This window comes from Helobdella robusta (assembly GCF_000326865.2).
Source record: "Helobdella robusta unplaced genomic scaffold HELROscaffold_4, whole genome shotgun sequence".
Lineage (NCBI taxonomy): Eukaryota > Metazoa > Annelida > Clitellata > Rhynchobdellida > Glossiphoniidae > Helobdella > Helobdella robusta.
Window position 1 is genome coordinate 8598448 of NW_008704902.1, and position 25033 is coordinate 8623480.

At 32.6% G+C, this 25033-nt stretch overlaps 5 protein-coding genes across 5 annotated transcripts in view; 3 read left to right on the top strand and 2 right to left on the bottom strand.

Moving 5' to 3' along the window:
• Window positions 1-917: 917 nt before the first annotated feature.
• Window positions 918-1718, bottom strand: HELRODRAFT_162983 (hypothetical protein; the record flags this gene model as incomplete). Its single annotated transcript, XM_009025026.1, has 2 exons — window positions 918-1104; window positions 1594-1718. 2 exons carry the CDS (start codon window positions 1716-1718, stop codon window positions 918-920), a joined length of 312 nt encoding a protein of 103 aa, XP_009023274.1.
• Window positions 1719-4721: 3003 nt separating this feature from the next.
• Window positions 4722-6017, top strand: HELRODRAFT_162984 (hypothetical protein; the record flags this gene model as incomplete). The annotated part of the gene is made up of 4 exons (XM_009025027.1): window positions 4722-4901; window positions 5099-5261; window positions 5731-5824; window positions 5918-6017. 4 exons carry the CDS (start codon window positions 4722-4724, stop codon window positions 6015-6017), a joined length of 537 nt encoding a protein of 178 aa, XP_009023275.1.
• A 3310-nt stretch (window positions 6018-9327) lies between these two features.
• On the bottom strand, window positions 9328-17064 carry HELRODRAFT_66624 (hypothetical protein; the record flags this gene model as incomplete). The annotated part of the gene is made up of 5 exons (XM_009024197.1): window positions 9328-9474; window positions 9540-9725; window positions 9794-9951; window positions 16605-16770; window positions 16843-17064. Coding segments are annotated over 5 exons (879 nt in total), but the record flags the coding sequence as incomplete, so codon positions are not given.
• A 3281-nt stretch (window positions 17065-20345) lies between these two features.
• HELRODRAFT_162987 (hypothetical protein) lies at window positions 20346-22556 on the top strand (the record flags this gene model as incomplete). The annotated part of the gene is made up of 3 exons (XM_009025028.1): window positions 20346-20450; window positions 21104-21184; window positions 22410-22556. The coding sequence occupies 3 exons, from the start codon at window positions 20346-20348 to the stop codon at window positions 22554-22556; spliced, it is 333 nt and encodes a 110-aa protein (XP_009023276.1).
• Window positions 22557-24101: 1545 nt separating this feature from the next.
• The window catches only part of HELRODRAFT_162988 (hypothetical protein), a gene marked incomplete at both ends in the record, with an annotated part of 1730 nt that continues 798 nt past the window's right edge, over window positions 24102-25033 (top strand). Inside the window, 3 exons of the mRNA XM_009025029.1 lie at window positions 24102-24301; window positions 24462-24682; window positions 24753-24904. Coding sequence (XP_009023277.1) covers window positions 24102-24301; window positions 24462-24682; window positions 24753-24904 — 573 coding nt within the window. The remainder of the gene's footprint in view (window positions 24302-24461; window positions 24683-24752; window positions 24905-25033) is intronic.

The following is a 25033-nucleotide window of genomic DNA, read 5'->3' on the forward strand; positions in this document are numbered from 1 at the left end:
GTACGGGAAAGTATCTTGCACGGTAGAAATAGGAAATCTGGAGTTTGAAGGACGTTTCTGGTGTCAGACGTTACTGACGAATGCATCTTGGGCATCGACTTGATGATGAAATATGGCTTTCACTTAGATGTGAAAAAACCCGGAAGTGGTGATGGGAGACAGTCAGCCAATATGTACCCAGGTAACGGTCAATGGTGATATGGTAATACCAAGTCTGTCAGAAAAACATCTTTTGGGCAAAATTGAAAAACAGTGAATGTAGCAGCCAACAAATTGTCCTGGTGGAACCTACGCCGACGTCAAAATACAAAATACCATCGTTGAGAAATGTCTGGTAGAGGTCAACGAAGGCGGCTGACTTTCGATCCAGATTATGAACGAATTAAAGATAAATAAAATTCAATATTAGATACTCTAGTAAAAATAATTATATTAATAATATAATCATGATATTGCCGAAAAAGTAAGTTTAGAGGTTTTAATGAAGAAGACGAGAAAGAGCAGACCACCTATTCTTAAAAGAATAGATAAAGCGTGTTAAATAAAAAGAATTTTTGTTAAATTGTATTTAGTAAGGTTAGTGTGATAAATAGAAAAATTAGTTAGTAAGCAGTCTCTGTTTTGATGGTATTTGAACATTTGCGTAGACATCTTTTCTTCTATCCAAAGATCATCTCGGTAACGATGCAGTCTTGAAACATGAATAATACAACTGGGGCGTTTGTTTCTCCACCCAACTTGGGCCCCGCAAAGTTGGTTTTCACTAGTTTTTCGACGTGTTAGCTGCAGACGTTCCAAATATAAGGCTGGGATTTTTTTGAAAATCGTTTTTTTCTGTATCGTTTTCTCAATAGACGTTACTTTTCTGGGGCCTCTTACAATATTTTTTGATATGCCCTTTTTTCCATTTTTTTATACTAGTTTCCATAGCGTCGATCTTGTGCGTCGGTTAGAAACTCAAAATTGTCACGGTCCTTGGCAGGAATGAATTGTAACACCACCAAAGCGGAGCCTCTTAGTGCTATCACCAATGCTGTCGCTCGTTCTCTCGCGCTCCACATGTAGCTGAGTGCTATTGCTTCAAACTGAGTCTGAGAGCTTACCCTGGGCATGGCACCGTCAAATATTGGTACTGTTATTGATTGGCTGGGCCGTACCCATGTATGGTGCTTCATTCTTTTGTTTCTATTTCTAGAATAATGCTTTCTACTTCTCGAAGATGCTTTTATTCTAACTTGTCTATTTTTTCTTTTATTTCATCCGTTTTTTGTTTTATTTCCTGGCTAATTTTCTGGTTCATTTTATCAATCTCTTTTTTTGAATCCATCTTAAAGTTTATTGATTGTTGTTTTAACTTGTCGTTTAGTCCTTTTAGTATTTCTGACATTTCAGTTACCTGTAATTTCAGCGCAGCTACCATTTCTTTTGATTAGGTTGCCTGTTGATTAAATCTTTTATTCATGTTGGCAAGCTGTTGTTCAATTTTGTCGTTTTGTTGATCGAATTTTCCGTTCATATCGGCTGTCAGTTGATCAAATTTTTTATTCAGTTCTTCCATAGAATCCGGAACGTCGAACTTATCAGGTTCATTACCTTTGTTTATTAAAGCGTCTCTTAGGCGGTTCATCAAAACTGCCTTTGCTTCTTTTAAGTCGAGGTTTCGTTGTCTTAGTTCCTATTTTCAGATAAGTTGTATTGAGTTCGTCCAGTGCTGGCATTCTTCATTGCAGAAAATTTCGATCTATCAAAAATCCCCCTTTTGACACCAATGTTGTAACTTTTGCCGCTCGCAACTACCAACACTAATGTTATAACTTCAATGATTTATATATTTTCAACATCAGTATTGTAGCTTCCAACGATCATCAAGTGTTCGTTATTCCGTATGTTCAAGATTTTCGAAAGATGAACACAACTGCTTCAAACGCAAATTTTGTTGAACGTTTAATTGAATACCAACAGTAATAGAAACAATAAACTAATCTAAGTAACTACATAAATCACATTTACGACTGATTGATTTTAAAATAATACAACAGTTGAACTCAGGGAACAATTCGAAATTAAAGTTGAACAGCAATTGGCCGTAATCGATGCAAAAATTGAAGAGAAATATTATCACAAAGTTTATGAGGGGAAAGAGCATCGGCATTGTTTTGTTCATTCGTGTTCATCCGTGTTCAATTGTTCATCTATCGAAAATCTTAAGTCTACGGAATAACGAACATTTAACAATCGTTGGAAGCTACAGCACTGGTGTTGGAAATATAGAGATCATTGAAATTATAACACTGGTGTTGTTAGTTACGAGCGGCGAGGGTTACAACAATATAATGACGCAAAACGCTTACCAGTCAACGTTCAAGTCAAGTGTTTTACTTTAATTCTTTTTGTGCATCAATGTAAAATCAGTTCATGAACAAATCTCAAAAACTATAAAACGCTTTGTCGCTCGCGGCATATGAATCGTTGTTTGCACTTATAAATATCTGTACACTTTTCTGATAGTACAGCCTTTCTGAGACAAAAGTTTAATCGCAACTAGTGTTTAAAAATTTTTTGTGTGGGTTTTGGATTTTTTGGAAAAAGTTAGGGCTTATTTTTATGCTTTGCTTTTACAATTTTTTTGTTAAACCAGTGTTTTTATAAAATTTTGCTAAACGTTTTTATTATGAATGGGAGGCAAAAACAATTTCAAATCAAAATTTATATAAGCATTTCGTTATTTAACCTTAAACCTGGGAGTTTAGAATTTTGCTTGGATAAATTTTATTTAGAATTGAGCCTGCCTCCACCTTTACGCGATAGTGTTTGATGTGTCGTTTCAATCGTGTGTATAAGAGTATGTTTGGCTATTCCATTACGTGATGTTCTAAATACCTTTTTTTATGGTACAAATTCCGCATTCCGGACATGTATTATTGCTAAATCATAAAAGACGCTACTTGATGCAATCTATTTCATATTGACTATTTGTCGTCTTTTTCTAAATTTGATTAGAATCAAAGTAATTTTTCACTATAATTAGATTTTGTTTTATATGATAATTAATTTAGATACTTCTTTGAAAAATCACTGATTTTTTAAAATAATTTTCAATAAAAAACTCAAACATTAGTTAATACGTTAAATGAAATAACACCAATCTAATTTAACAATTAGAAAAACATCAGAAATGTTAAGTGAAATCACGCATCTTCTCATCTTCAGTAATGCATTTTTGTAGAACTGAAAAAATGTAAACATTATTTGGTTAGATAATTTTTTATATTGCATAGAAATTACTTACTTGTGACAATCGTAGATGTCATCAACATAAAACTCTTCGCTTTCTTTTGAATATGCAACAAAGCTTTCAACGATTGATTTTAAAAAAATATCTGTGAGTCCCGGTTCACCTTGTTCAATGTTTATCAACATCGATTGAAATTTGTCGATTTCCTCTGTGTTTCTTTCTACCGTTATGACGCTTTTTAGCTAAACAAGTTTTGTAAATTTTTTACCAATTTATTTTAATAATATAGATTTATTATTGGATTAACAAAGTGCTTAATTTTATAGTGTGATGATGCCAAAATATTGCCAACACTCAGTCAATCGAAAAGAATGACCAGCCCAAGTTGAATCAAAACATTAATATATGTGAACAACATACAAAAAAATTTATGTGGATCACCTTCTTTAAATGGTCTAAAAAGATGCTATTAAACTATTAAAAACCTTTTAAAACTCAAAATATAAAAGACATCTATAAGTTTTCTTCCAACTTAGAAAAACATTTTCATTGTAATATATAATTTTTTCAAATTTTATTAGAAAATTTTAAAATTATTGTTAATGTTTTTGTATTTTTGAAAAATTTATTTTTACAAATAAGATAAATAGATAATTTTTTGCAAAGATTTATCGATAGCCAGTTTATCTTGGAAGTAGGTTTGTTTTAAATAAAATGGCCGACTGTTTTGTTAATGTCTTATAATTACCTATACCTAATGATGTTTAGGCGTAGTTCTTGCAATTGTTTAAAATTAAAATGTATTAATCAATTATAATTTTGTAGCATTGTTTAAAAAAACGTTTTGAAATAAAATATTAATAAATTTTTAAAATTATGAATGATTTCATTCGATTTTCTTGTCGGTACAACACTGTCTGCATTTGTCAGAATTGTATTGTTATAACCGTCACAAGGGTTAGTGTCGCTTGGAACGTATACAGTTTGAGGAGGAACTAAAACCTTCTGACAGCGAAATATCTAGGATGTTCGAGAAGCGTCGGTTAGACGGGTATGTAAAGACATCCGAGATATTGAATGGTTGTTATTGAATATTTGATATTGGAAAGCGATTGATTGTTAGTGTCGAAAGCGATATTTGATATTTGACTCTGCGTTGTATTTTTATTGTATTTGCGATAAACATTAGTGAATTGTTATTCGGAATGCGATAGATTCTGAACGTTAACTTGATAGTTTGTGAACATTAACTTTTATTAGTAAAATTAATTAACGTTGATTTATTGATTAATTAATTAATTAATTATTGTTGTATATGGAAGTTATATTGTCTTTATTTTTCACTGAGATTAAACAAACTCGTCATCGACCGGGACAGTTATAACATTGGTGTCAGGTAGGATCTTCAGTAGAAAATAAGTATAAGCATCGTTGTTGAAAATTTTAATTTTTTTTATCGTCGAAAAGTCATTTTGTAAAATACAACATGACGAAACTATATCAACTTAAATTGGTGCAACTCAAAGAAGAGTTACAAAAACGAAATTTTGCTACAAGTGGAAACAGAGGAGCATTGATGGCAAGCCTAATGGAAGCCCTTGTTAATGTAAACAAGAATCCAGATGAATTTGAATTTGATGATCAGGATGTCGAATCGAATGCAGTAGTAAACGCTAAGGCAAACACCGAAATGATGGCACTCTTTCTAACGATATTAACTGAAATAAAACAGACAAGAGATCAAATTGACGATAAAATTGAACAACAATCATCAAAAATTGAACAACAATCATCAAGAATTGAACAACAATCAGCAGTAATAAAACGGACGAGAGAACAAATTGACGCCAAAATCGAAAACAGCCGGCCGCGATTGATGCTAAAATAATACAACAGTTGAGAGAACTCAGAGAACAATTTGATGTCAGAGCTGAACAGCAATTGGCAGTAATCAATGCAAAAATGAAAAGCGTCACGTCAAAAATGATCAGAAATTTGATCAAAAGGTTATCGAGCTCGACCAGAAGTTATCCTGCAAAATGGATAAACTTAAACAAGATCTGGAATAAACTAAGAAAATAAACTCTACACCTGTAAGCCACGTGACCACAAAAACATTGAAACCGCAAGCATTTGACGGAGAAACTTCTTGAAACATTTATAAAGCCCAGTTTGAAGCAGCAGCAATGAATTATGGCTGGAATGAAAGAGAGCAGACAACGGCTCGTAAGGTAGAGTTACGAGGGTTAGCGGCAAAAGTTCTCCAAACGATTCCAGTCGAGAACCATTCTAACAATGAAGTCTTGGTTTATGCGTTGAATTTACGTTACGGTGAAGAGCACATGAAGCAAATCTATCGGTTCCTGTTACGAAACCGTACGCAGCGATCTAGAGAATCAGTACAGCAGCTGGCACAGGATATTGAACAGTTAACTCTGCTGTCATACTGTACGTATTGTACGTATGACCCACAACACAGAAAAAAACTGCATTAGAAACGTTCTTAAAGACTGTTCGAGATTCAGATTTTAGACAAACCCTCATACTAACGGACAAACGCAACCTCATCAAAGACGCCGCTGCATTCGAGTCAGCAAAGCATGCACCCATGCATCAAAGTATGAAGTGAAGCTACGCCAAATTTATAAAAAATGTTCGTGCCAAAGGATGATTCTAAAACAGAAGTCAGGATTATGGCGCGCCAAAATGCTGGAATTGTGGAAAGAAAGATATCTACGACGAGATTGTAAGCAACTCTCTGGAAATATTTACTGTCCTGTAGCAACATGGCACAAACGGTTAGATGGTGACCCCATGTCACGACCGACTGCCTTAAACGAGGAGGCAAGAATCTAATAAAAGTCAAAGAAGTTGGCTAATAGAATTGACTTCCCTAGTACCCTAATTAAAGTCTCTAGGCTGCTTAGATGTCAATACGTCCTTTGGTTGGATGGCATAGTTGGTTCACAGAAATGTTCAATTATAATCGACACCGGAGCAACGAGGTAAATTATAAGACCTGATCTGGATCCAACCTAAAAAGAGAAAAAAATTTTATAAATACATTCTTCGAACAGCTACAGGAGAAACGGTGCCCGTCTACGGAGATATTTTTTATACGAGGGTACTTTCGTAATAAAAGATATCACTGACAAATGCATAATAGGCGTTGATTTCCCAACAAAACATGGTTTTAAAATTGATTTGGAAAAACGCCTCCTCCTTGGATGGAGAAATACGGGAATAGCGGTTTTGTCACAAATTGTTGACGGAAAAGAAAAGGTTTTGGCCTATTATAGCAAAAGTTTTACAGAGCTTGAATGTAACTAATGCGTAACCAGAAAAGAGTTGCTAGCGATGGTCATGGCAACGAAACATTTTTACAAGTACTTTTATGGACAAAAATTTATTCTTCAAATGGATAATGCAGCGTTTAAGTGGTTGTTCAATTTCAAATATCCAGAAAAACAGTTAGCGCGATGGCCAGAACGATTACAAATGTACGACTTTAAAATTATACACCGCAAAGGAACCTCCCACAACAATGTTGATGAGTTTTTTGTTGACCTTGTTTACCAGGTTGCAAATACTGCAGTAGACTAGTAGAAAAAGTAAAAACAAAAGGTGTACAAAAAAACACGATAACGGTAAATAGAGGATGGACACCGAAAGAACTGGCAGGCGTACAGTCTACAGACGAAGACTTACAATATGTCATTGCATAGAAGAAATCAGGCCAGCAACCTGAATGGCAAGACATATCTGAGTTCAGTTGGTTGTTGTAAAACTACTAGGCTCCTTGCATTTAGAAGATGGGTTGCTCAACCCGAAATGGGAATCAACAGATGGATCAAAACATCACATTCAGATTGTGGTACCTAGGAATGAAATCGGAGAAATTCTTGAAGAAAGGCATGGTGGCTAATCAGGGAAACATCATGGAGCTAATAAGACGCTTGACAGAATACATAAAAAGTTCTACTGGGCTAACGCTCGAAAAAATGTGAAAAGTCTCAAAAAGAGGTTTCAAGAAAAATGCAAATCTATAATGTTGGTGTGCCCTTCGAAAGAATTGCTATCGACATTGCCGGATCATTTCCTAAACCAAATGATGGAAACCGTAACATTTGGTTGTAGCGGAATATTTTAGCAAGTGGCTGGAAGTGTATCCGATACCAAATCAGGAGGTTTGTACCATTGCTGAAAAGATCGTAATAAACTAGATCAGTCGGTATGGTGTTCCCATGAAGTTGCATTCAGACCAAAGTCGAAACTTTGTGTCACAACTGTTTGGTAAGCTGTGTCAATTACTGGGCATAAAGAAAACAAGAACAACTCTCCACCCTCAGTCAGATGGGATGGTGAAACGTTTCAACCAAACACTAGTTGAACACTAGTTTGACCGAGGTGGTTGAAAAAAACCAATAAGACTGGAATTGACGAATACCACTGAAAATATTTTTTATGGAAGTACAATAAGAACCCCATACCACCTGAGACCCCACAATCAATAACAGATTATGTGAACAATCTCCGTCAGCGATTAAAAAGCATCCACCAATACACGCGCCTGAAGTTAAAAAAGAATATTGAAACAACCAAGACCCGATACGATCAAATGGGAAAAAATGCAGGATTTAACGCCGACGATTTGGTATGGTTGGATAACTCTCATCAAAAAAGAACGGTCTCCAAAGTTTCAACGAGATTGGGAACTAAACATATCAGATCATAACCCAATTGAACGACATCATCATCTGAATTCAAGAGCATCGGAAGCCGCGGGCGAAAATTAAAATTGTTCATTTGGACAAACTGGCTCCATTTTATACGGACGATACAACGAACAGAAGTAAAAGGGGGGTCAGTGTTATAACCGTCACAAATATATTCGCTAAAGTCGCTAGTGTCGCTACGAACGCATACGGTTCGATAAGCGTCGGTAAGACGTGTATATAAAGACATGCGAGATGTTGAATAGTTGTTATTGAATATTTGATATTGGAAAGCGATTGATTGTTAGTGTCGAAAGCGATATTTGACTCTGCGTTGTATTTTTATTGTATTTGCGATAAACGTTAGTGAAAGCGATTTTTTCTGAACGTTAATTTGATAGTTTGTGAACATTAACTTTTATTTGTAAAATTAATTAACGTTGATTTATTGATTAATTAATTACTTACTTAATTTATTTATTCAAAAACAATTAATTAATTATTATTTTGTAAATAAGTAAATCGATTATTTGGAAGTTATGTTGTCTTTATTTTTCACTGGGATTAAACGAGCTCGTCGTCCACCGGCCAGTTATAACTATGAAGAAGAGCGAAAAATGCTTATTTGTCCTGATAACCCAGGGACCAAAAAAATTATTCAGACCGACTTTCACGTATTTCAAGTTACCAGCTATGTTCAAATATTTCAATATTAAGATAAGGATTTAAAAAGTTGACAATATTTTTTCTTCTAAATTTCTGATGAAAGAATTTTTTAATTTGTTTTAGAAGTCCATTAAAAACCAAGATTTATATAAATTAAATAATAAAAATTTCAAATAAAACTATAAAAACATTTTTCTATATGCAATATCTATTACACTAAATTTGTTTTTAGCTCTTTATGTAATTCACCACCGTTTATGTGATTAAGCAAATTTTTTCTCTTTTCTACTTTAATTCAAACATTATATATAATGATTGCCATATAACTAAGTAAACATTCAATTAATTAAAGTGTTTAAAATTATACAAAATCCGATTTGAAATTTGAATTGAAGTATTATATATTTAATTTGAAATATTGCAAGAATATAAAACATACCTGCTTTACAATGTCCATGAATTGGCTTTCTGGCTGTGCGTGCTTGAAATGTTCTTTATCAGTATTGACCTTAATTTTAATACAAAGTAAAATATTTTTTTCAATCATTATGTTGTTTTGTTACCAATTGATTTTTTATTTCCTCTATTTCTTTTGTTTTCTCTTTTAGAGAAGAAATTGTTTGAACCCATCTCACAGATTGCATTGTTTTGTTGCCTCTTAAATGAATAATGTAATTTGCTTATTAAATTTAACTGAATAAAAATCAACGCTTACAACTCATCATCTTCATCGTCTGAGTCATCGCCAGGATTCATTGATTTCCAGCGATTGTAACGTTCAACAAGTTCTGATAATATTGATGTTTTTTTAGCTTGTTTAATAAATGAGGTTTTTAGTAGTTCTTTAGCTGTCAAACGCTGTAGCAATGAAAAAAATGTTGGTTTTACAGTTAAGTAATTTTTATAAATTGATTAATGTTAACATTAGCAGGATCTTTGTTGAGACAGTGCTCGACAAATTCTTTGAAATTTTTGCTAAAATGACCGGTGAGTTTTGGTGGTTCATTTTTCGGAATGTTGAACAAAACTTTCATGGGATGCTGCTCAGAATGAGGTGGATCACCTTTAGCAAATTCTATAGCAGTAATTCCTAAACTCCATATATCTGACTGAAATAAATACAATTTCATTAACGCACTAACAATTTGCGCAAAAAAAGAAAATGTTTTCAAGCTACCTTACAGTCGTAGGGTTTCTGAAGGATTACTTCAGGGGCCATCCAAAATGGAGTGCCAACAAAAGTATTTCTTTTCAACTGTGTGTCTGTAATTTGACCAGCTACTCCAAAATCAGCCAATTTCACTTCTCCATTTTTGGAAAACAAAACATTTGCAGCTGTAAACCAATACAAAAAAGATTTTTTATCGTATTAAATGAAAAAAATCAAAATTTTTGAGTGGTTGGTTATTTGCCTTAATTTACATAAATTTTTAGCGTTTTAACATACATACTTTAAAAATTGCATAAAAAATTTGCGTGTTCGATGTTGATTTATATTCAAACTGTAATTTTGTTGCTTAAAATAATTATTTTTGTTACATTTTGACCCAAAAACAAAATGAGTGAAATAAATGAAAGTTTTAACCTACACTTAATGCCGTTCTTTTGAACTAGTTGAAAACATTCAAAAAAAATTCTATTCAAATGTTGATGACCTAACCGAACATACTCAGATGTTAACCCACATTAATAAGGATGCGAAGAGACATCAACGTACCATCATCGTCTCTTGTAAGTTCTCCGCAACGCATTCAGCGAAGTCAGCCCCAACCTCACTTCGTCTACTGTCGACCACCACCACATTCCGCCTCAGATAATTAAACCAATTAAATTTATATACACCGATTATTCTATCATCTTTTCAGGCTGTAAAAGTTTAACTCCTACCATTTCAGTTAGACAAGGAAATCTTCAGGGCAATCTAAAATCGCACATTAACGATGAAATAAAATGCTTATGGACAGAATGTTACTAAATTTAAATCGTTAACAAAATCGATTCTCTCACTGATTTAACAATTACATTGACTAATTTCAAGTGTTCTTAAAGTATTTTTCCTTTAGTAGTGTTAATAAGATGAAATTATTATACAAAAGTTAAAATTTTTTTTGAATTTTCGAAGTCGGGAGTCGGAAATATTTACCCGGAATCGGAGTCAGATTTTTTGAAGGGGCGGAGTCGGGAGTTGGATTTTTTTGAGGAGCAGGAGTCAGAGTCAGATATTTTTCATTCAACTTTGACACACTGTTATTAGAAAGAGAGTTGAACGATTTATGCAACTTACTGTTTTTATGTATAATTCAGGTTTTTATTGCCATAATTTTAGTTTTTAAATATAAGCTCATTACATTCGGTTCGGAAATATCTGTAGAATATTTCAATTTTAATTTAATCTATTCCGGTTTTAGTAGTTTAATTATTTGAACCAATATGTAACTTAAATTTTAATATGGCTGTCAAATGCATACATTGTAACAAAACATACTCTAGGCGCTTCAATAAATTGAAGTTAATTACTAATGTTAATAATTCAGTTGTATCTCCTAACTTTAATGCAAACAATAACTTTAAATATTTATGTTTTAGTTTTTTGAATATTCTAACAATATATAAAATATTTCATTATCTTGTTGCTACGAAAAATGTTGTTATGAACGGACATGCCTTACAAAGCATCAACGCTATTGCAAAATGTTCAACACGCTCAGAATCTCTAGTAAAGTCAGCTGTGGCAGATGATTGAAATAGTTTGCCCCTCTTGACATTGCAGCCGGCTTCAATAACGTCCGTCGTCCATATCGTCAACAACTACTGAGAAGCCTCTCACGGTGGTTAAATTGCCAAAAATAAATGCGGAATGGGTCGAAACTAGTTTTTCAAACTTTAACAACTTAGACGAAGACACTATTGAATTTCATACTTTAATCTACAATTAATTATTTTGCTACAAATTGTGGAATAATCAAAGCCCCCGGAAGCAAAATATCATCACATCCCGCTATAACCAATTTAATAAAATTTATATACACAAATTATTCAATATCGGTATCCTGGTACTAAACTCCAACTCCTCCGATCTTGGCCAAACACGGTGTAGTTCAAGGTGATTCTTTGTCACCGTTTTTGTTCAACTTCTGCTTCAATCCCTTTATAAAATTGCTAAAAATTAAGGACAACCAGCAATGTGGTTCCATGTGGGGACCTTCAGCTCATTTAAAATCAAGGGAGTGGTTTCAGTTTGCGGACAGCTCAACAATTATAGCCAACAGCATTGCTAACGCCCAGAAATCGGTCGATCTGAACAAAACTTGTTGTAAAGCTACCGGGATGAAAATGAGAATAAACTCGTTACTCGTTTGGGATGAGGAAAAAGAACTGAATTTACGAACAATTACTACTGATTTTGTCGATCGATGACACTGCTATACCGCAGATTCGCATTGGTCAACATTTTAAATATCTCAGTAAATGCTTCAATTTTGAATGCAACAATTCCAAAGATTTAAAGATTTGTTGCTCAACAAATTGCAAAACATGTTTCGGACTACTTCAAAATTGGACACCACAGCAAATCTATCTAATCTATTAATCTATTAATCTGCAAATCTACGACATTTCGCTCTCCTATATAGCCAGTAAATTGGATCCATTAATTACTGAAACTGTCAAATCTTGACTGGCTTTACCGATAACCAGTTGTCTGTCTGAGGTTTTAGGACTGCCATACAAATTGGGTGGTTTGAATCATTAAAAATAAAATTTCACGATTACCTCAAATCAAACGGTAATAAAAAATTAAAAGTATTTGGTGTTAAACATTTAATGATTACACAAGAATAGACAACAGGCTCACAGACTCTAAAAATACAAATTGGACTATCAAAAATCTGATGTTCAACTAGCATCACTAAATTCTGAAGAAATGGTGTTGAAAGCAGTGAGAGAACACGTCAAGATTGATCAAATTTTTCGCTGGTCATGATATACAACTTTTTTGTTAAAAAATTCACGTCAAAAATTGGATAGAAAGTTTATAAAAAAATTATCGAGCTCGATCAGAAGTTATCTTGCTAAATGAATAAACTTAAACAAGATTTGGAATAAACTAAAAAAATAAACTCTACACCTGTAAGCCATTTGACCGCGAAGACATTGAAAGCGCCAGCATTTGACGGAGAAACTTTTTGGAACGTTTTTAAAACCCAGTTTAAAGCAGCAGCTATGAATTATGGCTGGAATGAAAGAGAGCGGGCAACGGCTTTTGTGGTGGCGTTACGAAGGTCAGCGGCAAAAGTTCAACAAACGATTCCAATCGAGAACCATTCCAACTATGAAAATAATTGGCAATACTAAAAACCACCAATTTTACCTGGTTGAGCTAACGACGACGATGGAAATTAACAACATTTTTATTGGATTAAGTTTCGTAAAAGCAAATGAAAATGGTTTTGTTCCAGTTTGGGTGTTAAATGTGGCAGAGCATTCTATTACAATTAAAATGGACCAAGAAATAGGCTTTTGTCAATCTGTAAATATCGTAAAGTTTTTGGATATTTAACCTCAGGATAGTGGTCGGCTAGTCGATCAAGATAATTCTGAAAAGCTTACGGAGGGTCTATTTGGTGAACTCAATTAGCAACAGGGAGATCGTTCAATAGCCGAAAATTTGATATTGGATTTTGCAGATGTATTTTCAACTGGAGACGATAATCAAGAATAAACGGCGGGCCTTGTTACCCATCGAATTGATACTCAGGTCTCAAAACCACTCGAAAATATACCACCCCGTTTCCCACTAGCAAAACAAGAAAAAGTAAAGATGATAACTACAATGCTAAGCCAAGGTGTCATCGAACTATCAACTAGTTTTTGGACCTCGCCAGTTGTCCTAGTAAAAAAAAGACGACAGCACTCGCTTTTGTGTGAACTAAAAAAAACTAAACGACCTGACAAAAAAATTGTTTTTTACTACCGAGTTTAGATGACATCATGGACACGTTGTACGGTTTACACTTGTTCTTCACGCTTGATTTGAAAAGCGGATATTGGCGAGTAGAGATCGAGAAAATCGATCGTGAATAAACAGCATTTTCAATCGTATCAGGCTTGTGGTAATTCATTGTGATGCCGTTTGGACTGCAAGGCTCCAGCTACGTTTGAACGACTATTGGAATGTGTATTACGAGGTCTCACCTGGAAAACATATCTTGTCTACTTAGACGATATAGTTGTTTTAGAAAATTCGTTCAACCAGCATGTCGAAAATTTACGAGATATATTATTGAGACTTCGAGCAGCTAACTTAAAGATAAACGTTGAAAAGTGCAAATTGTTTGCAATAGACATGAATTACTTGGGACATGTCATATCTTCCAATGGAGTAAAGACGGATCCAAGTCAAATAGAAATGGTAAAAAATTGGCCAACAACTCCGAAAGATAAAAATGATTTGCGGCTTTTGAGCGACTAAAAAGAAAATTATGTGAAGCTTCCTTGTAAGTGTATCCAATCCAAGGTGAACTATTTGTGTTGGATACGGATGCAAGCAACTGTGGAATTGGAGCGGGTTTGTCACAAATTGTTGACGGAGAAGAAAAGATTTTGTCCTATTACTGTAAAAGTCTTACACAGCCTGAACGTTACTACTGCGTAACCTTGTTTACCAGGTTGCAAATACTACAGTCGACTGGAAGAGAAAGTACAAACAAAAGATGTACGAAAAATTACAATAACGGCAGGTATAGGATAAACACCGGAAAAACTGGCAAGCGCGCAACTTGCAAAGATTTACAAATTGATATTGCATTGGAGAAATTAGGCCAGCGACCTGAATGGCAAGACATATTTGAGTTCGGTTAGTCGTTGAAAAACTACTGGGCTCAGTGGACTTCTTGAATTTGGAAGATGGGATTTTAAACAAAAATGGGAATCAACAGATGGATCGAAAAATTGCTGCATATTGTGGCACCTAGGAATAAAATTGCTATTGACGTTGCCGGATCATTTCCTGAATCAAATGATGAAAACCTACATTCTGGTTGTAGCGGACTATTTTAGCAAATGGCCGGAAGTGTATCCGATACCAAATCAGGAGATTTGTACCATCGCTGAAGAGATTGTAATAAACTGGATCAGTCGGTATGGTGTTCCCATGGAGTTGCATTCAGACCAAAGTCGAAACTTTGTGTCGCAACTGTTTGGTGAGCTGTGTCAATAAAGAAGACAAGATTCCTCAAATATTTTTTGGAAGTACAATAAAAACCCCAGCTGATATAAAATATGGCGTACCACCTAAGGCCCCACAATCAATAACAAATTATATGGACAATCCCCATCAGAGTTTAAACAGCATCCACCAATAAACGCGCGTGAAGTTAAAAAAGAATAAGAAAACAACCAAGACCCGATACGATCAAAATGGAAACAGTGCAGGATTTATTTTAAACGATTTGCGATAGCTCTATAACCCTCATCGGAAAAAAGGATGGTCTCTCTAAAGCTTCAACGAGATTGGAAAGGACCTAATCAGACCATAACCCGATTGAACGACATCGTCTACAGAATTCAAAAACATCGGAAACCGCGGGCGAGAATGAAAATTTTTATTTGTACACACTGGCTCCATTCTATACAGATGTTGCAACAAACTCTGCTTGGGACAAACAGAACTGAAATTGGGGCAGTGTTATTTTTTTTATTTCTAATGCAAACATCTATGAAACTTACTGCAACGTTATGTGAGTGTATATAAAATGATAAAAAAATTTGTTAATTTTTGAACCTTTTATTTGTTAATTTATGAACCTTTTTTTATTAACGTGTAAATTTTAGTATTAAACGAAAACTGCATGGTATTTAAAATATTTTTAAAATACTTGTTGCCAGTATCTAAATACTTGTAGCAGTGTTTGGTATTTAACTAATTTTGACTACGTTTTGGCCAAGTATTTAAATACTTAACATTTGAGTATTTTAATAACAATGGGTATAGGACGGTTTATGATGAAAATAAAAACATAACTAGAGTTCAGCGACAAACCCAATATAGTTATTTAAATATATATTATTCACTAATTTTAATATTAAGAACCAAGTCAGCGAGATCAAGTGCAACGGGTTAAGTATAACCGGAGTAAATGTGCATACACCTAAATTTATACCAAAATTTTGTGGGGTTTGTCTATCTAAAAAGGTGCATGAACTTTTTCAAGTTAAAATAAAATAAATGTTTGCAAAATGGAAAACATAATCCTTCCACGTCAGTTACGATTACATTGTCAGTTTTTCAATATGTAGTAATATATGATTGTTTACAGTAAATATATTAATTAAGGTTAATTAATATATTAATTAACGTACTTGAGGGAGCATGAATATGCTTCGAACGGAAAACTTTTTACGGTAAACTTTCAAAATGAAAATGAATGTGTGTGATAGTTTTTTTACGGTAAACATTTTATAAAAATAGAATTTGTTTTGTAATAGACTTTCTACGATAAATTTTTTATAATGAGTTAATAACATCATGATTCTCGCATTTGCCTATGTAATGATCCTTTAACGATAAACTTTTTAAAATATGCCAAAATTGATATTTGAATTTGTTTCTGTAATGAACCTCTACTGTGAATTTTTCATGTCGATTCAATCTTTATTTATTTAATTGTCAATATTATGGGAGGCGAACATTATTTACTTTTGAAATGCAAATGTATAAATTTTTGTGACGTATGTTCGCGTGCACGAATTGCCATCATTTTTAATTTCTTCATTTTCAATTATCTTTGTTGAATTTTTTGTTGAACTTGGTTGAAAGGACAACTTTAGTTAAGGCACTATCACAAGTATTATGTTTACTTTTTTGTGCTTCTTCCAATAAATAAAATAAAAAAAAAAATAAAGGTCATTTATACAAAAACGCATTTCAGCTCAAACATTGTGAGCTACAATAATTGTTATATTTTCAGTGGAATAATAACACAATTCACCTTTTATATCACGATGTAACTTGTTTTCGTTGTGCAAATAAGATAAACCTTTAAGAATTTCTCGAAGAATTACAGCAATATAATGTTCTTCTATTTGCCCAGGTTTCATAACATCTAGTCCAGAACCACCACCCAAGTATTCCATTATTATCCACAACTTTGAGCCCTATTGGTATGTAAGTGAATTTATGTCTGCTTGATAAAAACAATTTTTTAATATTAGTTTTTATGTGCCAACTTTTATGTAGGAACCACAATATTTTGTGATGTAAGGAGAATCACATTGAGATAAGATGGTAATTTCTTGTTGGATATCTTCTATTTCATCTTCAGCTTCTTCGAGATCAATTATTTTAATAGCGACAGTTTCTCCTGTTCTGCTATCAATGCCTTTGAAAACTTCTCCAAACGATCCTTTGCCGATCTTTTCTTGTTTTACAAAATAATCTTCAGGATCTACTGGTTTCTATATTAAGAATTAAATAGCTTTAAAATCAATAAGTAATAAAACTAACTCAATGAATACCAACGGTTTTCAAAAACGGCAGTCTACTGACTGTTGTTCGGCCATTACCTATATTCATCTTTTCAAATTTGAAGCATTAATTTTTTGTTCTTTAAATTTAACAAATGTGTAGAAAAAGGAAGTTTTATTTGATGAAGAAGGTGTTGTCAATTTGAGTTGGTATAATTATAATAAAGGTTTGCGTACATTTGTAACTCAACAGCAAAACAAAGGTTTAAATAGCCAATGAATTAAATAGCTGTAGAATTAAATGCGTGACAGTTTGTGAATGATTATTCTTTTATCGAAATAATTAATCGAAAATTATAAAATTTATGTTCAAAATTTTGTTGTAAAATGAAAAACACTCAAAATTGGAATATTTTTATTAATAAATAGCAGAAAGATTTTTAACGCAATGTTACATAAACATTTCAAAATTTAGTATTAATAAATAAATAACAAACAAATAAATCAGTTAATTAATTAATAAACTAAATGAATGAATAAATGAATGAACAAACAAACTAACAAGTGAATGAAAGAACGAACAAATGAATGAATAAATAAATAAATGATAAGTATGTATTTTTTTACATTGTACATGTATGCAATATATGAAAAATCTACTGAATTTGTAACTTTTGAAAGTTTACGGCTGATTTTTTCAATGTTTCTAACAGTTATTTTATAATTATTATCCAATTTATTGAAATTAATAAGAAAATCATTTATTCTGCTTTGTCCTGTCCGTTTATTATATCTTTGTTCTGTTCATTCCCTTTGCTTGTATTCAATAATATTCTTCTGGTCGGTAATGATGTTGCTATTCTTTGCTGCTTGTTATATATATATATATATATATATATATATATATATATGTTATATGTTTATATATGACAATAATATACAACAACAATTTGATTTAGTCAAAAAAGCAGAGATACTGAAGTTCAGAAAATAAAGAGAAATAAGACAAAATAAAATATAAACTATGAAAATTATGAAAAGTAATTATATAAAGAGATAATTTTAAATATCAGTTAGAAAAATAAATGAATTAGAATTAACATTAAGTGAATAATAGGTTAATATAAAATTCCTAAAGAGTGGCAAATGTATACATGTCCCCATATCGACACATGAGCACGGAACACGGACATATAAATACTACACACACATATATACATGCATGAACACACGCATATATACACATATATACACATCTCTCTCTATATATACATATACCTATATATTAATATAAATGCAGATTGTTATTGTGTTGTATAGAAAATAAAATAGAATATTAGGTTATTAGTTGTTGTATATATTACATAGTTCCTCACTAAGTATATTATATGAAAAATCTAAAAAAAATTAAAATGAAATTAGCAGTAATAAACCAATAAAAGGTTAATAAACGGTTAATATTTATGTGGAAATACAGATAAAAACACACATATACATATAAAAACATAAATAATAAGCATTGACGCAGAAAAAAACGCATTGTATTAAACATACCTAGTCATAATTAAACGAAGATTGATATATATATATATATATATATATATATATATATATATCTATATATATATATATATATATATGTATATATATATATACACACACACACATATATATATATATACCAAAAGTATATATATATACATATATATGTATATATATATATATACATAAAGTGAAACAAACAAAATACCTGTGTGTGATCAACATAACTAAAAATATTCAAATTTAATGTTCATCAACAAAAAAATAAATATGTTTTTAATTTTTTTTTAAATGCCACAAAATTAATTCCAGGTTTTCTTAATGAAATCGGTAGGTCATTCCAAACCGTCGAACCCGCAACCGCAATATTTCTTGCACTTATTCGTAGATGCCTAGCTGGAACCGCCAAAAGATTCATATTATCTGATCTCAGATGAAAACATGATGCAGATGCTTTCGTGGAAAATTTATCTGAAATGTAAGCCGGTGACATTCCATTCGAAAAATTTGAACACAGTCACTGCAATTTTAAAAATTATTCTTTTCTCAATCTTTAACCAGTGAAGTTCATTCAATATTGTCGTTACATGATCAAATTTCAACTTTTCAGTTACAAGTTTTGCAGCCTTATTTTGAAACGACTGAAGAACGTCAATTGATGTATCAGACAAAACAGACTGTTGCAGTAGTTCAGCCGTGATTATATAAACGCATAGACCAGATTTTCCAATGCTGATCTATCTAGCAAATGACTAACTTGGTATAAATTTCTTATATGAGTAATGCTAGAAACTGAAATCACCTTGATGTGGTCTTTTATGGACAATCTATCATCCAGCAACACCCCCAAATTAAAAGCTGTTTTACTGAAAGATATATTTACATCTCCTACTTTGATTGAAGTGATATTCATCTTTGATTAACTGTTGCCATGTTTCAACCGGGAGGAACTGAATCTTACATTGGTTTAACTTTAATGAATTATCTGACATTCGACGGCCAACATCTGACATACATCTGCTGAATCTGTTCACCTCGTCTGCAAATGAATCTGGAGAACTGGTGATCAGCACCTGGATGTCATCCGCAAAAGCATGACAAACGAATCCGTGGAAACTAATTATTTTTATTATATCCGATGTATAAAGCAGAAACAGGATGGGTCCCAGCACAGATCCTTGAGGCAATCCCGATGAGACCAATGATACATTTGACACTGTGTTTTTAAATGCAACTCGTTGTGTACGATTTTTTTATATGACCTGAACCAGTCATGGACAACTCCAAGAACACCATAACTGCACTGCAATCTCCTTAAAAGTATTTCATGATCCACAAAATCGAATGCTGACGACATATCAAGGAATGATAATCCCGATATATTTTGAACTCCAGTTGCAGCAAACAAACTTGATGAAACATACAACAAAACTGTTTTAGTGGAATGGAACTGACGATATCCAGACTGATATTTTGGCATAAGATTATTATTAGTCAAGTGGTTTAGTAAAAATTTCATGACAACACGCTCTATTACTTTTTAGGCAAATGTAAAATTAGAAATTGGCCTGTAGTTTCCAATCTCCCCATCATCACAACCTATTTTTTTCAGAATCGGAATTAATGTGGCATGCTTGAAATAATCTGGCACAATGCCTTTCCGCAAGCAAAGATTTATGAAACTTGTTAGAAAACTTATGAAATACTTTAGATACTTTTTAAAAATGTGTGTTGGCATGATATCCAGTGAACACGTTTTAGACGGAGAATCAAGTATAATCTTCACGAGATCATTCTCAGTGATTTCAGGAAATGATGCAAACGCAACGGTTGGTGATTGTCTATCTTCTGATAACAAAGTCGAAACACCAGATAACTTTATCTGTAAAAAGTTTCATAAAATCACAAGCTGTATGACTGACATTTGCATCCAATAAGTTCTCACTTCGATTATTGCATAGAATTTGATTAATAATTCGCCACCTGTTCCTCTGGCTGCTACAAGCTCTGATCAAATTGTTCCAATACCCTGGGTATTGTTCCAATTGTTCCAATACCCAGACATACTGAAACCAATTGGCTAAATAATTTTGAAACCAAAACCAAGCAATACTTTATATTCCAGAGCGAAAAAGTTTTTTTTAAAGAATATTATGAATAGTGGAATTAAAGGCTTTAGAAATGTCTATATAAACATCGAGGGTAGACAACTTTAAGTCGATATTGTGTTATTTCTTTTACGGTTACGCCACATTTTAGTTGTTGCGGTTTTTCTAGTCATAACCAGACGTCGCTGTCCTGCCTTAATTTCTTCTGCACTTGAAGCAAGTTCTGACCAGACGGAGAGCTTAGACACATGCTGTAACATTCATTGTTGATATCTTTCCTGTCGATCAGTGATGCAGAGATGAAAAACTCCTCGTTATCAGTAATGAAGTCGTTATTGAAATTATCATCCAGGTAGAGTAAACTTACTTTCCAGGTGCATGTTAGAAGTGTTATCTCAAAACTTGAACCATCTATCGTCTGTCATCAATTCTCGTCCGTTGTCGCTGTTAGAAAGGTGAGTAGGCGAGCTGCTGGCAGCTAAATCCGAATTTAGTGTTACTGCTTATCAAAAGTTTCAGTCACTGACAACTTTGCTAGAACTTATAGTTAGCTCGAAGTTATGGTCTCTTGTGCAAATATCGTGTCCAAACAGTAACGTAGGGACAACATCAGCAGGAAGCTGACCATGTATTATTCTATATAACTAAATAAAGTCGGCTTTTAGACCAGAAATGGCAAATCCAATTTCCTCAACCGAACCGATCCTCGCATGGAAGACCTCTGCAGGATGTTCTCACACGCGTTCCTTTTCTGAACTTTTCCCAAATATTTAACAACGTGCAATTGGAGTCCTTCCCTCTAATAAATTTAGAAACAGAGGAATCATCGATAATGATGACACGTAAAAGTGTCATACTGCACGAAGTTGAAGATCGTAATAATTAATTTAGTGACCGTAAAGTCAGTGATGGGCAAAAGTTAACTAAAAAGTTACTAACTTTTAGTTTTTTAGTTATACTAATTTATTTTTGTTAAATGCAAAGTTTAGCTTAACAAAAATAGTTTAGTTAAAACAGCAGTTTAACTACTTTTTTTTAATACTAACTAAAAAATTTAGCTAAAATTTATTTGGTTACCTCTCAGATAATGATGAAGAAGAATTTTTTAATTTTTAAATGTAGAGAAATCGTCTGAAAGTAATTTTTTATCAGAACAAGTAGTTTTTTATTTAATTTTCTTTATTAATTTTTATGCCTATAATTTAATTGTCGAGTTAAACGCAATGTTAATAAATTTTTGCAAATTTATCTTTGTTTCAGTATTTTTTTATGTTAAATATTTTTTATTTTCTCAGTTATCAACAGTGGAGTGATTATGCAAAACAAGTTAAATCCACTTTTGCTCTGCTATGGCTTCGTGGTATGAAAATAAACAGCAGTATCATTTTTTCTCTTTGATTGATTATTTTCGTACAGACTACGTTATATTCATGTAATTTTCTCATAGCAAAAGAATCTATTTCGTGCATATGACGTTAAAACCCAAGTTATGAGTTGGGCAAAACAAGTTTAATCCATCAACGTCACGTGACTGACATTTCTCTCAATGTTTACTAGTTTTCGGTCGATTCGAAAGATATTTTGTTTATTTATTTTGTTTGTTTATTTTGTTTATTGACAATATTATAATTATTTCCATTCAGAAAACTAATAATTATTTTTTAAACATGAGTTCCGAAGAAATTATTAGTCATTACGTTTGGAGATGAGTGGAAATCAGATCCTAATCTTTTCTTCTATCTCTCACTAAGAACTGGACAGAAAAACGAAGAGTACGACCACGATGGGGAGGAGTGTAATTGCTGTGCACTGGACATTGGTCTTTAGAATAAAAATTAAAATAGATTAATGCACTGCAAGAGTAACAATTGACTGAGAAATTATCTTAATATTCGAGTATACACATAGTTTCGTTCAAAATGAGTTATATCAAAATAAAATGTCTCTAGCAAAAACTAGAAAACTATATCTAGTTTGTGAACTCTAGCAAAAATATTCATTTTGATAATATTTTAGGCATTTGTTATTAAATTGGTTGAATCTTGGAAATTTTGGTCTATTTTTAAAAAGTTGCATTTCTACGAAATTGGTTAAACGTGATTTAACTTGTTTTGCATAATCGCTCCACCAAATCTTTGTCTTAAAGATGATAAAAAGAGTAGCCTTTCAGAATTAACAATGATTGCCGAAGCATTTAAAAAAAGTAATACCACGTTACCAAGTTCGGCAGCTGTTGAATGGCTTTTTAGTGTAGCAGCACAAGTATTGACTGCTCGCAGACGCAGGATGGCAGATGAAACAATAAATATGATGATTTTTCTTCAGTTTCAACTGAAAACAGACAATGTTATCCATATTTGTTAAAATTTTCATAACTTTTATAAAATTTTAATCTAATAACTTTCAGCTTGTTTTCTTATTATATACTTTTTCAAGTCTTCATTTAGAATGCTTTGAATTAAACCGATCATTTGAAAAAAAAGTTCGAAAAAGTTTAATTTCAATTTAAAGGTTAAGATTCAACTTTTTTAATTTGTTGCAACTGAAAGTTTAAATAAAATTATTTAGTTAAAAATAAGTTAAAGTCTAACTTAAAAAATTTAATTAGTGCCCCTCACTGTGTAAAGTATTCGCATAAAGTTATTATTGCAAAGGCAGTTGGAGGGTGATTAGTCAAAAGTTACGATCGTATATGATTTACTAATTAAGGAATATTGCTTATATTTAAAATGTTAAAATTTCAATATTTTTTAATTGTTATTCATTGTGGTAATTAATTACTTTTCTTTGTTATCAATATTAAAAAATAAAATTGACATTACCAAAAATAATTAAAAGTTGAAAAAATTGAGGTTCTTTGCATATCCCTGCTTCAACCAATAAGAAAGTTTTTTATATTGGTAAATAGGCCCCCCCTTGCTGATAACCTTCAAAGAAATCAATTAAATTAACAAAGAACACCAATGATGGTATAGGAACACTGAAAAAAGCTTTTTTGTTCTAACATGCTTAAAATAAATAGCAATTTTAGTTATGAACTCAAGAAACCTGACAATGATTTACGATCAACTGTTCGAAAAATCGAAAAATTAAACAGGTAGCTAACTAACACAGATCATGTAGCAATATTTACCAAATATATATATAATACTTTATAATTATTAATACTCTTATATAGTATATATATATATATATATATATATTATTTATTAAATATATATAATATATACATATATATATATATATATATATATACATATACATTTTTTTTCCGGCATCATTGCGTGTAAACAGAATTTAACGATTAACGAAGTTTTGTGCTATTTATTTAATAATTACGAGTTTTTGAACAACGATATATTTATTAACAATATGTCCGACTTCTATAGCTCGGAAGAAATCTCGGCTGCCCTCAAACAGATCAAACACGACGTCAATCTCCTAAAGATTGATGTTAATTTCGATACACCACGTGGTCCTAAAAAGAAAGACAAAAAAGACAAACTACGCGAGACCATTCGCTATTTAGGGCTAGTCCGCGAAAAAAATTATCAACAGAGCTTCCTACATACGTTAGCTCTAACTTACGGGTACCTAATAACGACTCTATTCTTAAATTTAACTTCAATGAAATGAAAAACGACATATGCAATATGCAATGCTGAACGCAGCCCCTCGAGTTCATAAAAGTGAACTTAATACCAACAACACCGACGTAAACAATGTTAAAAGCTACTCGGTAGCAGCAGGACAAAAACACGCCTCGTACAGCTCGGATGCATCATTTTCCAAGATCGTTCATCCAGCTTCGTCCGTAATCAACACACCACCATCTGATGAAACCTCGAAGCAGGGAACCCAATCGCTGGTGGATCTCAACGTTGAAGCTGCTCCTGCTCATTCTTCACTTTCAACTCCTAACAATAACATCAATAAAAACAACTCTAATTCCAGTAGCCACGAAGGCTCTTGGAGCACTGTTACTTCAAAAAAAAAAGAGAAAATACACTCCAATTACTGTAGGTTCCAAACAACCTGGGTCCTTCAAATTATCTGCAGCTCCTTTGCCTCCCAAAAAAATTGTTTTTGGGGTAGGTAAATTGAAAAGCTGCGTCAAAGAAGAGATCCTTGAACATCTGGAAACTATTGGACTGACCGCTGCAGAATGCGTACCAGTCTTTAAATTCTCTCCCACTCGTCCTCATCCTTCAACCAGGGATCCATCAACAAAATTCCGCATAACTATTTTTAAACATCAGGAAATGATTTTTACCAATCCTGAAAATTGGCCTATCGGCGTGGAA